The sequence below is a fragment of the Aulostomus chinensis genome, chromosome 14, assembly GCF_037954235.1.
Source record: "Aulostomus chinensis isolate RoL2024-O1b breed Wild chromosome 14, RoL_Achi_v1.0, whole genome shotgun sequence".
NCBI classification, from domain to species: domain Eukaryota; kingdom Metazoa; phylum Chordata; class Actinopteri; order Syngnathiformes; family Aulostomidae; genus Aulostomus; species Aulostomus chinensis.
Window position 1 is genome coordinate 498078 of NC_141333.1, and position 12500 is coordinate 510577.

Sequence of the window (12500 nt, forward strand, 5' to 3'; positions counted from 1 at the left end):
GCAAGACCGAGAAACTGAGGCCACATGAACCTTAAAGGTCAGCTGGTCATCAACCATGACACCCAGGTTTCTGGCTGAGTTTGTGGGCACAAGTAGGCTCGAGTCAAGTTGGACACTGACCTGAGGCTGAACAGATGGACAAGCTGGAAAGACCATGAGTTCAGTCTTAGAGAGATTCAGTTGAAGGTGGCGTTCCTTCATCCATGTGAAGATATCAGCCAGACACGCTGATATACGATCTGAGACCGTTCTGTCATCAGGTGGAAAAGAGAGGAGAAGCTGAGTGTCGTCAGCATAACAGTGGTAGGAGAAGCCATGGGAGCGGATCACTGCACCAAGTGAGGTGGTGTACAGAGAGAAGAGAAGGGGACCAAGCACTGACCCCTGAGGAACCCCAGTCCTCGCCATGACACTGTGAAGGATCTGCCTGTGAGGTAGGACTTGAACCACAACAAGGCAGAACCAGATATGCATCTGCTTTACAGCAGCCTTTGAAGTTATTCTGATTGGCGGTAGGCAGATGGTTCAAGGAGTGAGAGCGCAGTCAGGCCAATGACTACCAGAGTTATATGGATGATGTAACAAGCCTACTCCAAACAGCAGCATGTACTGCCCGGCTCCTAGAGGCTTGAAGAACTCTTTGGATGGGCCAGAATGAGAATTAAACTAACAAAGTGAAAGGGAGCTAGGAATGACTTCATCTCCCTCACAGTGGATGGAGAAAGGGTTCCGCTGCTGGCTGAACAACCTGTCTGAAGTTTGGGAAGATTGAAAAGGGCTGATCTGTCTGATACCTATATGCCTGCCACCATCATGAAACAGCTTTCTGGTGGCCTAGAGAGGACTGACAGAGGTCACCTTCCAGGGAAGCTCAAGGTCTGGTGCTATCAATTCACCCTCTACCAGCTCCTGATGTGGCCCCTGAAGCTGGATGAGATCACTACATCCACACTACTGAGGATGGATGCCAAGGCCTACAGTTTAATTCTCAAGTGGCTTGGCTTACCTAGGAACCTTTCCAACGTAGGCCTGTTTGGGAAGAACACACTCCAGCTGCAACTGAAATCCATCAACCTGGGCTGCAGACAGGAGAAGGCAAGGCTCATGTTGGATCTGACACTCAACTGACCTGTTTGTTAAAAAACACCTTGACACCCGTTTGAACAGGACACAAGTGGAAGGCTGAAGAGGCTGTCGACTGGGCCATCAGCATGTTGATGCACAGAGAAATCGTTGGCAGGCTGCAGCTAATGAGAACTAGCTTGGGGTGGGTAACAGCCCCAAGGGTTGGTCAAAAGACACAAGAAAACAGAGGAAGGACCTTGTGATTGTAGACGTAGTCAGGACTGAGGAGGGGAAGTATAAGATCAGAGCGCTCAGCCAGCGGCAGCAAGGACGTTGGACAACCTGGGGAGGAGTGGTGGACAGGACCATCAGGTGGTCTGACATGGAAGAGGCCTCAAGCAAGGTTAAGTTTCCTCATTCGGCAATCTGAGTCGGGGGTATGGCTCAGAGGAGTCTACAGCACATCCTGTCTACAGCACATCCTGTCCAGTTGCAAGACAGCTCTGGCTCAGGGTCGGTAGAGTTGGCGGCATGACCAGGTCCTGCAGAGGCTGGCTGAAGTCCTTGAGGCATGAAAGCTGGAAGTGGCCAAAGACCATCCTTCAACAGACCGGAAGCTGATTCAGTTTGTTGGACAAGGGGTCCGAAAATCACCCAGAGGGAGAGAAGATCAGAAGAGAAGATGCTGACACCTGGATTTGACTGGAACTTAAGAGTTGACCTTGATTGGCCGCTCACGTTCCGGCCAGAGATAACCACAACCTCCCCGAGACCAGACATCATCCTGTGGTTGCCCTCAGTCCAAACAGTGCTCTTGGCAGAGCTCTTGGGAGGGAGGAATGGAGGCAGCTTTCGAAAGAAAGAAGGACAAGTACACCGAGCTGGCAGCTCAGTGTCGAGAGGCAGTGTGGTCAACTGTTATCTGCCCTGTAGAGTTTGGCTGCAGGGGGTTCATCGGAACATCCACCCAGTGTCTCCTGAGGAACGTAGGAGTGACTGGGCCAAAGCTGATGAAGGCATCAAAGGACTTGGCAGAGGAGGTGGAAAGAGCGAACCTCTGGCTGTGGCTGAGAAGGAACAGACATGTTGTGGGGAAAACAAGGGTCCTAGGGGTAGCTGCAGGGGGCGGCAGGGATGTCCTTTGATGACCCTACAGCTACCCCTTTGGCACCGTCAGAGGTGTGTCAGGCTTAAATGCCCTGCAGGTAGCCCATACCTGTGCTTTCATCTCTCCTGCCAGGGTTTCCTTGTCATCTTTTATACATCACAAAGTGTCTATTCTGTCAACAAGCTCGTGTGGCCAATACAAATGAGGCCGACTACTGCTGTTAGCATCACATCTGCGGTCTGTTCAGTTTGTGAAATGTGTAAATATTTCCCCTACCCCTACCCCTACCCCTACCCCGAGGAGGAACTCACTCGGGCCTCCCAACGTCTGGTTGATCAGTTTAATCAACACATTGATCAGCTAGCTCAGGATTAATTTATAAGAGAAAAACACAAAATGGCAGTTGGAGAAAAGACCTGCTGTCTTTCATATGAAGTCGTGTGATGTGATGTCATCAAAAATATTGTCTCTCTCCTATAGAGCCACCACCCACAGTGATCTGGTCCTGAGAGCAGTGCATACTGGCATACCGTACCGGGTCATCCACAACGCCTCCGTCATGAATGCTGTGGGCTGCTGCGGCCTGCAGGTAGGTCACATGATGAAGATGAGGCATTGACACGCACATCGATATTTAGGGTGACCTGCAGAGGCAGCGGTGTGAAGTGGCGACTTCCTCTAATGATGGTGGAGCACGAAGGTGGATTCCTCGCTACTGATCAATTATCAGGATCAAACAACTCCACCTCAACTCAGCGTCCATCTGTCTCATCAGATTATGTGATGGGTGGGCGGGGCAACAAAAGGACCTGAGGTGATTGACTCCCATTGGAGAGAAGTCATCTCATTAGCATATTAATAACCTTCCCTGAGAAGATGCCACCTGCTGACTTGCTGCTGCTGTGTGTGTGGGGGTGTGCTGCTCTCAGTCGGCTGCTCTGACAGCTCGGTGATTGATGAGGTCACAGGTGGGAGGAGCTGCAGCAGATGAGACACATTTGCTTTTCTTTTGTTCGATGATTTCAGTGAAACAACATCCATCATGTTTATTATGTTCTTCAATGGCGTTTACTGAGGATGTGGCCAAGCAGCGTTGAACAAGTCTAAAACAGCAAACCAGCCGAACCCCGGAATGCTCTCACAGATGGTTGAAATGGCGGCGAGCATGGCGCTCAGCGTGTTTCTGTATCGACATGATGAAACACAACTGTAACTACACTTTTAGTGTGAAGCTGAAATCATGTTTTTGACCCTGCTTACTCAAATGTTCACGCAAACCTAGATAATAATGATAATTTGATTTATTCTGCTGTAAACAAACTAGGGTGTGTGTGTGTGTGTGTGTGTGTCTCAGCTGTATAACTTCGGGGAAACTGTGTCTTTGGTGTTCTGGACGGAGACGTGGAGACCTGAGAGCTTCTACGATAAAATCAGTAAGAACAGATCAGCTGGACTTCACACGCTCTGTCTGCTGGGTGAGGCACACACACACACGCATGCACGCACACACACACACACACACCCAGCTGTCAGGATTTGCTCCGCGTCACCAGTCAGTCAGCATCAAGTCAGTGGCAGCAGAGGCTCCATCTGAGCTGTTCTGGTGAGAGTGCAGATTTATGATCAGGCCCTGTTAGTTTCTTGAAACCAACCTAGAAAGTAACACACTTCCCCTAAACTACACCCTCTTCTGTTTTAAGTCCCACCCACATGTGGATGCAGATAATTATGATGGTGGTGCAGGTGTACTCGCTCGTCCCTGGTCTGAGACGATGATGAACAGTAGACAGTGGCCTCAGACTGACTGGAGGGGCCACCAGTGCGCGGCTCCACTCGGTGACTCTCGACTGCATCATCAGATCTCTGCGTGTCAGCAGGTGTCACCGTTCAGCTCAGTACAGGTAGCAAAGAATAAATCACACAGGTGTGAGTTGGTAACATGAAGGAAAGCAGCAGCCAGTACTCGTGTCACGATTCCAGTAATAGATTACAGATGTAATCAATTAACAGCCTGTTGTCACAGTAATAGATTACTGAAATAAGATTATAGATGAAGTAATCAATTACATTTGTGGTAACAGATCACTGCAACAGAAATAGATTACTAGGGGTGTGTCTTGTTTTGGAGGCAGAGCAGAGCTGTTGATGGTTTCCTCTCTAAACAAACAAATCCGTTGTCTTTCAGTGGCATGTCACATGACGTGATGACTTGAGAGTGACAGCTGGTTTCAGAGTCACATGACAAACATCTCCCTCCTCAACAGACGTGTCACTGATTGCCCGCCACCATAGAACATTAAGAAACCCGGAAGCTGATGAAGGTGAAGGTTGCTCTGATGCTTGTGTGTTTATTTGGCAGACATCAAAGTCAAAGAGCAGACTGTGGAGAACATGATGAGGTGAGACCTGTTGACCTCTGACCTCGGAGTTGCAGTTGTTGCCTGTCATGTCCTGAAGCCTCTGATGAGGAAACATTTTTTTTCCGCCACCAGTGACCTGAAGTTGCCCTCAACTCAGCGTCTTTGCGATGTCATCGTTTTGTCACCTGAACATGTGTGAAGAGACAGAACACGAAGCACGTGTCCACACTGTGATGTCACTGATGTTTGTCATGGCCGTTGTCATCTCGCACTAAGAATCATTGTCGCTGGTAGTGACCTGATCACGTTTGTGTCATCGCAGAGGGAAAAAGATCTACGAGCCTCCTCGCTTCATGACAGTGCAGCAGGCCGCCAATCAGCTGATCCAGATCATCCAGAGGAGGCGGGACCAGGGGGAGGAGCTGGGTGGGTGATGGCTGACCTCTAGCTCTGCTGACCACATACAAATCAGAAGCCACTAGTCATGTCAGCATGCACCTGTGGCAGTCATTCTCCTCTAAATGGATGATATTTCTGTCTGCAGGTATGACGGAGAATACTGTGTGTGTAGGTGTGGCCCGACTTGGCGCCGATGACCAGATGATCCGCACAGCAACGTTATGCCAGCTGGTGTCATGTGACCTTGGTGCGCCGCTACATTCACTGGTGATCACTGGTCGACTCCACCCAATGGAGGTCGACATGCTGCGAGTGAATGCTGAACCCGATGCGCTGCAGCACCTGAGCATGATTGACAGCTCCACCTACACCTCATAAGTCTTGATTCCAGATGAACACAAATGTCTTTCACTGTCCTAAAATAATTCAGATGATGATGTCACTAGTCTGTTTATCAAACTGGAAGAAGGCGTGTCAGCTGCAGGAGTCAGGATGTAACTTCTTGTGGCAATTAGTTCATTTAATTCAGATAATTGAGGTTGAAATGTTTTGATCAAAGCTTTGTCGTCGTCAGCTTAGAATCAGTAAATAAAAACGAGTGTAGAATTTGTTGACGTCTGTTCTCGGATCATGTCAAGGAGCCAGAGGACCTCGGTGCCGACGCCATGGTGTCAGTCCTGACTCGTGTGATGTCATCAATAAATACAAACAAACACGTCAAAGAAACAATCATTTATTACAGTTGAAAAAGACTGAACCCAGCGACTAGTCACATGATTTGATCACATGGTTTGGCACGTTAAAACATGACATCATATACACTCATTCACTCACACCAATCAGCTGGTAGCAGTCTGGTCCCAGCGTGATGTAAGAGGGGCGTGGGAGGGTCTGATTAATGATGAAGGCACTTACCCAGAATACTTTGCTTCATTCTACAAGGTTAGGGGGCGGGCCAAGGTCCCACCAGGGCCATGTGTGCACAGGTGGGTACAAAGATAATAGAGGGTAGGGGCAGTGTGAGGTCAAAACAGTTCTCGTAGCCCCCCCCCCCCCCCGTCTATTTTTTGACCTCTGGTCAGATATCACCTGCAGCAGCAGCCAACAAGTGATTGGTCCCTGTGTCCATAGGGGAGGAGCTTCTACATGGCAGCCATGTCAATCTGAACATACAGCTGTCGCACCCCTGCCTGCAGAGAAAAAGTGTTACCATGACAACTACACAACAACTTCAAATCTTCTACAAGTCTACAACATTGATGTAGGTGGTGGTGCGTTCAGGTACCTGTGTGAAGATGTGGTGCGTCTGGCTGAGGATCCAGCGCATGTCGGCATCTGGGGCCACAAGCAGCTTCAGGGTTCCGATGTAAACGTCGGTGCACAGCGTCCAGAAGTGAGGCTCCTGCAGGTTGTAAACGCCCTGCAGCTGCTGCACCTGAACACAACAGGACAGGCTGATGGACGCAAGGAACACCTGGCAAAGAGGGGTGTGGGCGTGGCTTGTACTCACTCTCTGGTAGCACTCTGGGAGGGTGTGGTCCAGTGAGGGCGGCGTTCTCTGCATCAGAATCCCAATAGACTCACGCAGCAGTGGCACCACACTGAGGGTCAAAGGTCACAGATGAGCAGACCTGATGCTGCGAAATGAACTCCTTTCATAAAGCAGCATTTTAAATGTCGTCAGCTTGTTGTCATGGTGACAGAATTGAGAAATAGGCACCTTATTTACCATCTGATGTGTTTTGATCTTTATATTACAGTTACATCAGTCAAGTCTCCATTAACGAGGTCACGACCCAGACACCACAGCGGTGATGATGTCATCGTTTTATCATTGGTCTGATGCTGACAGCTGGGGGGCGGCGTGTGGGTGAATATTGGTCTGATTATTCGTGCCAGTTAACGTGAGTGAAGAATTTGATGTAACTGTACACTTCCTGTCTGTTCCACGTGCCCCCCCACTCTCCCAGAGTTCTGCGGATTCGTCTTCTGCCTCATCAGGGAGATGGCTCTGATTGGCTGCGGGGGCTCTTGTTGGCGCCGGTGGTCTCAGCTGCAGTAACGTGATGCTTGTGGTTGGCTGAAGGCCTGTCAGCTGACCACAGCCGGCTCTGCTCCTGGCCACGCAGCAGTGGTTCCTTCCAGCCTATCAAACCACATCAGCTCCATTTATCGCTGGGGCTTCTGGGAAATCTGGCCTCTGTGTTTACATTCAGAGCGCTGGTGGAGGCCAGGCTCTTCTCCAGAACTGTTCCAGGTCCATTCCCGTGGTTTGGCCTGTGGCATTACATTAGTGACTAATGGCACATTCTTGACATTAGCGGCGAGTATTTTCCATTCGTCCTTCCAGGCTGACAAAGATGCAATTTCAGACTTCCTCTCTTTCCAGTTGGTGCCGCGATGCAGCGGAGGGTCAGTTGATGGTGTGTTCAGGAACACTCAGAAATTTCAGTCTGTGTGTTTCAGAGAGTGATTATCAATATTTGCGCTTAAGATTATTGATGAGGAAGTTCTAGAGGATCTCCCAGAGGTTCGAATGACTGGAATGAGTTCTGTTAGGCAGCAAAGATTGGAGCACGTCGCTGTGCGCTTGGGCCTGACGACATGAGTAATGAGTTCACAATATTAGAGGTGCGCTCTGATATCACTACACCAACATGTTCAGTGTGTGTGTCTGTGTGTCACCTGACTCCAATCAACATGGCAATCAGCATGGAGCAGATGGGATCAGCAATCATCAGGTCATAGTTCTGCATCAGCAGAGCTGAGATGATGACACCAACGCTGCCGAGTGTGTCAGCGATGATATGTAGCAGGACTCCTGCAACACACACACACACACACACACATGAATATCTTGATATTCTCATGTTTGTGAACTTAGTGACTGACTCCCCAGAAACATCCCAATTGATCAACAAGCCTGACTGATAATAGACATTGTGAGTGTGTGATGGAGTGTGTGCATGATGTGAGTGAGTTACGTGAAAGGGTGTGATGTGAGCATGCGCCCCCTGGTGGCACACTCTTTTCATCTTACCAGCAGATTTTCAATAATTGCTCATGTAATTGCTATTTCAAAAGGTCAGTACTGTGTAATCAGTTGCTGATTGACAGGTGTGATGTGCTGTTTTAATGAGCAGCCACTAGAGGTCAACCATGAGTTTGATATAGTGACGATAGTTCGACTCAACGAAGAGGAGAGCTGATCTGTCAGCTCCTCTGAATCTCCAGGATGGTTCACTTTCCTTTCAGACATTTGTGTTGAGACGTCCTCGTCAAACTACCTCACTATACTGATCAATGAGGACATTAAAATACTGGTAGAGATCTGGTTCCAGTGTTAACCTGAGCTGAGACCCTGGCTAGTTAGCTTAGCACAATGACTGGTAGTGGGTGGGAAGTGTTAGCGTAGCTGCGTCTCTGCCTGCATTAATATCGGGAGGGTTGTGTGTCACCTTGGTGATGAATACCAGTTTAACATCAGGAGACGTTGTAGTGGTAGAATCATCTGGACCTGAGCCGGCTGATGCTACCACTTCCCACCCACTACCAGCCATTGGGCTAAGCTAACTAGCCTGGACCTGAGCTAGCTGATGCTACCACCTCCCATCCACTACCAGCCATTGGGCTAAGCTAACTAGCCTGGACCTGAGCTAGCTGATGCTACCACTTCCCACCCACTACCAGCCATTGGGCTAAGCTAACTAGCCTGGACCTGAGCTAGCTGATGCTACCACTTCCCACCCACTACCAGCCATTGGGCTAAGCTAACTAGCCTGGACCTGAGCTAGCTGATGCTACCACTTCCCACCCACTACCAGCCATTGGGCTAAGCTAACTAGCTTGGACCTTAGCTAGCTGATGCTACCACTTCCCACCCACTACTAGCCATTGGGCTAAGCTAACTAGTGTGGGTCTCAGCTCTACTAGGGATGATACATCTCCTGATAAGTGGGTGTGTTCCTTTAAGAAGAGTTTTAAGTGTAGGGAGGATCTCAAGGTTCTTCTCCACCACATGGAAGCCCAACCTATCTGATCACTGTTGTATGAAGGTGAGATGTGATCTAGTGGAGCTGCAGCTGTCCTCACCCTGCAGGATCTGTTTACTGGAACCTTTTCCCGGTGTCAGCTGCTGCTCATCTGAGGAGACACAACACTGACACGTCACCATCAGTGTCACACGCCAACACTCTTTGATACCTGGTAAACAGGACTGGATCCCACATTTGTCTGCCAGTGGATGATTGACTTCAGGACCAACGCTCACCTTGACAGTGGACGTCGTGTCTGTGTCCGTCATGGCTGTGTCCGTGTCCGTCATGACTGTGTCCGTGTCCGTCATGACTGTGTCCGTGTCCCTGCCTGTTAGCGTGTTTGTTCTGGTGTCCATGTCCTCCATGACTGTGGCTGTGATTCACGCTGCCATTGAACAGAGCATGGCTGTGACCATGACCTGAGGATGAGAAAGACACAGGTCAAACTTTAGAGGTGGCACACACACCAACGTTCCTCCTCGCTCAGTCCCTCATGTTGTAACAGGTGTTACCTTCCTCGCCATGTGAGTGTCCATGTCCTCCGTGCTGGAAAACGAAGATTCCAACCAGATTAACCAGCAGACCAGCAACAGAGACAGGAAGCAGCCGCTCGTGATGAACGTCCGGAGGCTCCAGAGCTCTCTGACACACACACACACACACACACACACACAACATTTCCTCAGCTATAGGTGTGTGGGTGTGTGGGTCCATGTGTATCTGTGTTTACCTCAACTCCTTCAGAGAAGATGAAGAAAGCTGTGAAGATGAGGAAGAGTCCATTGACGAATCCGGCCAGAACCTCTGCTCGGACGTAACTGAAACGCAAAAGCACCACAGAGATCAGCTAACACGCGTGCGAGTGACTGACGCCCTGCCTCCTCTCACTCGTGCCCTGAGCACACCTGGTGTTGGCAACGGTCAGTCTAAGTGCCAGCTGGCTCAGGCTCTCTAGCGTCTGTATCATTGAGGTCAAAATGGCCGCCAGATTTATTAAATGAATAAAACAATGGAAATGCTGCAAGGAAATGAGTAAGAACTGGGTCAAAGGTCATGAGAAAACAACCTACAGACTAGAATCAAACAAGGTCACTGGATCCAAGTGATATCCACTACATATTGAAATAGTAAATATATTAAATTAATATAATAAGAGGTAAAAGCTCAAGTATGTAAATGAGTGTGTGCTGAGTCTCACCCGTAAGAGAAGCTGTCGTTGGAGCGCCACCTGGAAATGACGGAGGCGGCGAGGCCGGCGAGCAGAGCAGTACAGTCGAAGAACATGTGGAAGGAGTCTGAGATCAGACCTAAACTGAAGAAGAAGAATTGACAAGATCAGCTGGACTAAAGATCAGCGACTGAAGAGACACAGCATAGAAGATATGAAGTACAACTGATAACATTTGGAGAAAAATACAACGAATGAACATGCAAGTAACATCTGACTTTATAGAGTCTGCAGTTCACCACTGGCTTCACTACCAATGCAGCTGTGAACATCAGGAATAGATTCACTTTTACGAACCCACCACTGAAGCATAAGTCATTCCCTGACCCCTGACCCTTACCATCTCAGCTGACTGCCTGACCCCTGACCCTAACCATCTCAGCTGACTGCCTGACCCCTGACCCTAACCATCTCAGCTGACTGCCTGACCCCTGACCCTAACCATCTCAGCTGACCCCTGACCCTAACCATCTCAGCTGACTGCCTGACCCCTGAGGCTAACCATCTCAGCTGACTGCCTGACCCCTGACCCTAACCATCTCAGCTGACTGCCTGACCCCTGACCCTAACCATCTCAGCTGACTGCCTGACCCCTGACCCTAACCATCTCAGCTGACTGCCTGACCCCTGAGGCTAACCATCTCAGCTGACTGCCTGACCCCTGACCCTTACCATCTCAGCTGACTGCCTGACCCCTGACCCTAACCATCTCAGCTGACTGCCTGACCCCTGAGGCTAACCATCTCAGCTGACTGCCTGACCCTAACCATTTCAGCTGACCCCTGACCCTAACCATCTCAGCTGACTGCCTGACCCCTGACCCTTACCATCTCAGCTGACTGCCTGACCCCTGACCCTAACCATCTCAGCTGACTGCCTGACCCCTGACCCAAACCATCTCAGCTGACCCCTGACCCTAACCATCTCAGCTGACCCCTGACCCTAACCATCTCAGCTGACTGCCTGACCCCTGACCCTAACCATCTCAGCTGACTGCCTGACCCCTGACCCTAACCATCTCAGCTGACCCCTGACCCTAACCATCTCAGCTGACCGCATGACCCCTGACCCTAACAATCTCAGCTGACTGCCTGACCCTAACCATCTCAGCTGACTGCATGACCCCTGACCCTAACCATCTCAGCTGACTGCATGACCCTTACCATCTCAGCTGACTGCATGACCCCTGACCCTAACCATCTCAGCTGACTGCCTGACCCTTACCATCTCAGCTGACTGCATGACCCCTGACCCTAACCATCTCAGCTGACTGCATGACCCCTGACCCTAACCATCTCAGCTGACTGCATGACCCTTACCATCTCAGCTGACTGCATGACCCCTGACCCTAACAATCTCAGCTGACTGCCTGACCCTTACCATCTCAGCTGACTGCATGACCCCTGACCCTTACCATCTCAGCTGACTGCATGACCCCTGACCCTAACCATCTCAGCTGACTGCCTGACCCCTGACCCTAACCATCTCAGCTGACTGCCTGACCCCTGACCCTTACCATCTCAGCTGACTGCCTGACCCCTGACCCTAACCATCTCAGCTGACTGCCTGACCCCTGACCCTAACCATCTCAGCTGACTGCCTGACCCCTGACCCAAACCATCTCAGCTGACCCCTGACCCTAACCATCTCAGCTGACCCCTGACCCTTACCATCTCAGCTGACTGCCTGACCCCTGACCCTAACCATCTCAGCTGACTGCCTGACCCCTGACCCTAACCATCTCAGCTGACTGCCTGATCCCTGACCCTAACCATCTCAGCTGACTGCCTGACCCCTGACCCTAACCATCTCAGCTGACTGCCTGACCCCTGACCCTAACCATCTCAGCTGACCCCTGACCCTAACCATCTCAGCTGACTGCCTGACCCCTGAGGCTAACCATCTCAGCTGACTGCCTGACCCCTGACCCTAACCATCTCAGCTGACTGCCTGACCCCTGACCCTTACCATCTCAGCTGACCGCATGACCCCTGACCCTAACAATCTCAGCTGACTGCCTGACCCTTACCATCTCAGCTGACTGCCTGACCCCTGACCCTAACCATCTCAGCTGACTGCCTGACCCTTACCATCTCAGCTGACTGCCTGACCCCTGACCCTAACCATCTCAGCTGACTGCCTGACCCCTGACCCTAACCATCTCAGCTGACTGCCTGACCCCTGACCCTAACCTGAACCTGATTCTAACCTTAACCCTAAAACCAAGTCTTGCTCTTCAATCAGCCCTTTGAAGATGTGAGGGCCGGCCTAAAGCCCCTCACTCCTGTGGTTAAATACGTATT

General features: G+C 50.4%; 2 protein-coding genes across 5 annotated transcripts in view; one reads left to right on the forward strand and one right to left on the reverse strand.

Annotated features, from left to right (window-relative positions):
• The window catches only part of dph5 (diphthamide biosynthesis 5), a 14834-nt gene extending 9187 nt beyond the window's left edge, over nt 1-5647 (forward strand). For 3 of the 4 annotated variants that reach the window (XM_086225597.1, XM_086225594.1, XM_086225595.1), the window contains exons 5-9: nt 2654-2762; nt 3528-3648; nt 4533-4572; nt 4856-4959; nt 5078-5647. In XM_086225597.1, the coding sequence (XP_086081723.1) occupies nt 2654-2762; nt 3528-3648; nt 4533-4572; nt 4856-4959; nt 5078-5310 (607 nt within the window). In that variant the 3' untranslated portion in view covers nt 5311-5647. The remainder of the gene's footprint in view (nt 1-2653; nt 2763-3527; nt 3649-4532; nt 4573-4855; nt 4960-5077) is intronic. The other variant, XM_086225596.1, reaches the window with a different exon arrangement.
• An 8-nt stretch (nt 5648-5655) lies between these two features.
• slc30a7 (solute carrier family 30 member 7) overlaps nt 5656-12500 on the reverse strand; it is a 7527-nt gene continuing 682 nt past the window's right edge. Inside the window, exons 3-11 of the mRNA XM_086225589.1 lie at nt 10168-10281; nt 9700-9787; nt 9482-9611; nt 9203-9388; nt 9025-9075; nt 7618-7753; nt 6443-6533; nt 6218-6367; nt 5656-6122 (exon numbers count right to left, since the gene is read on the reverse strand). Coding sequence (XP_086081715.1) covers nt 6075-6122; nt 6218-6367; nt 6443-6533; nt 7618-7753; nt 9025-9075; nt 9203-9388; nt 9482-9611; nt 9700-9787; nt 10168-10281 — 994 coding nt within the window. The 3' untranslated portion in view covers nt 5656-6074. The remainder of the gene's footprint in view (nt 6123-6217; nt 6368-6442; nt 6534-7617; nt 7754-9024; nt 9076-9202; nt 9389-9481; nt 9612-9699; nt 9788-10167; nt 10282-12500) is intronic.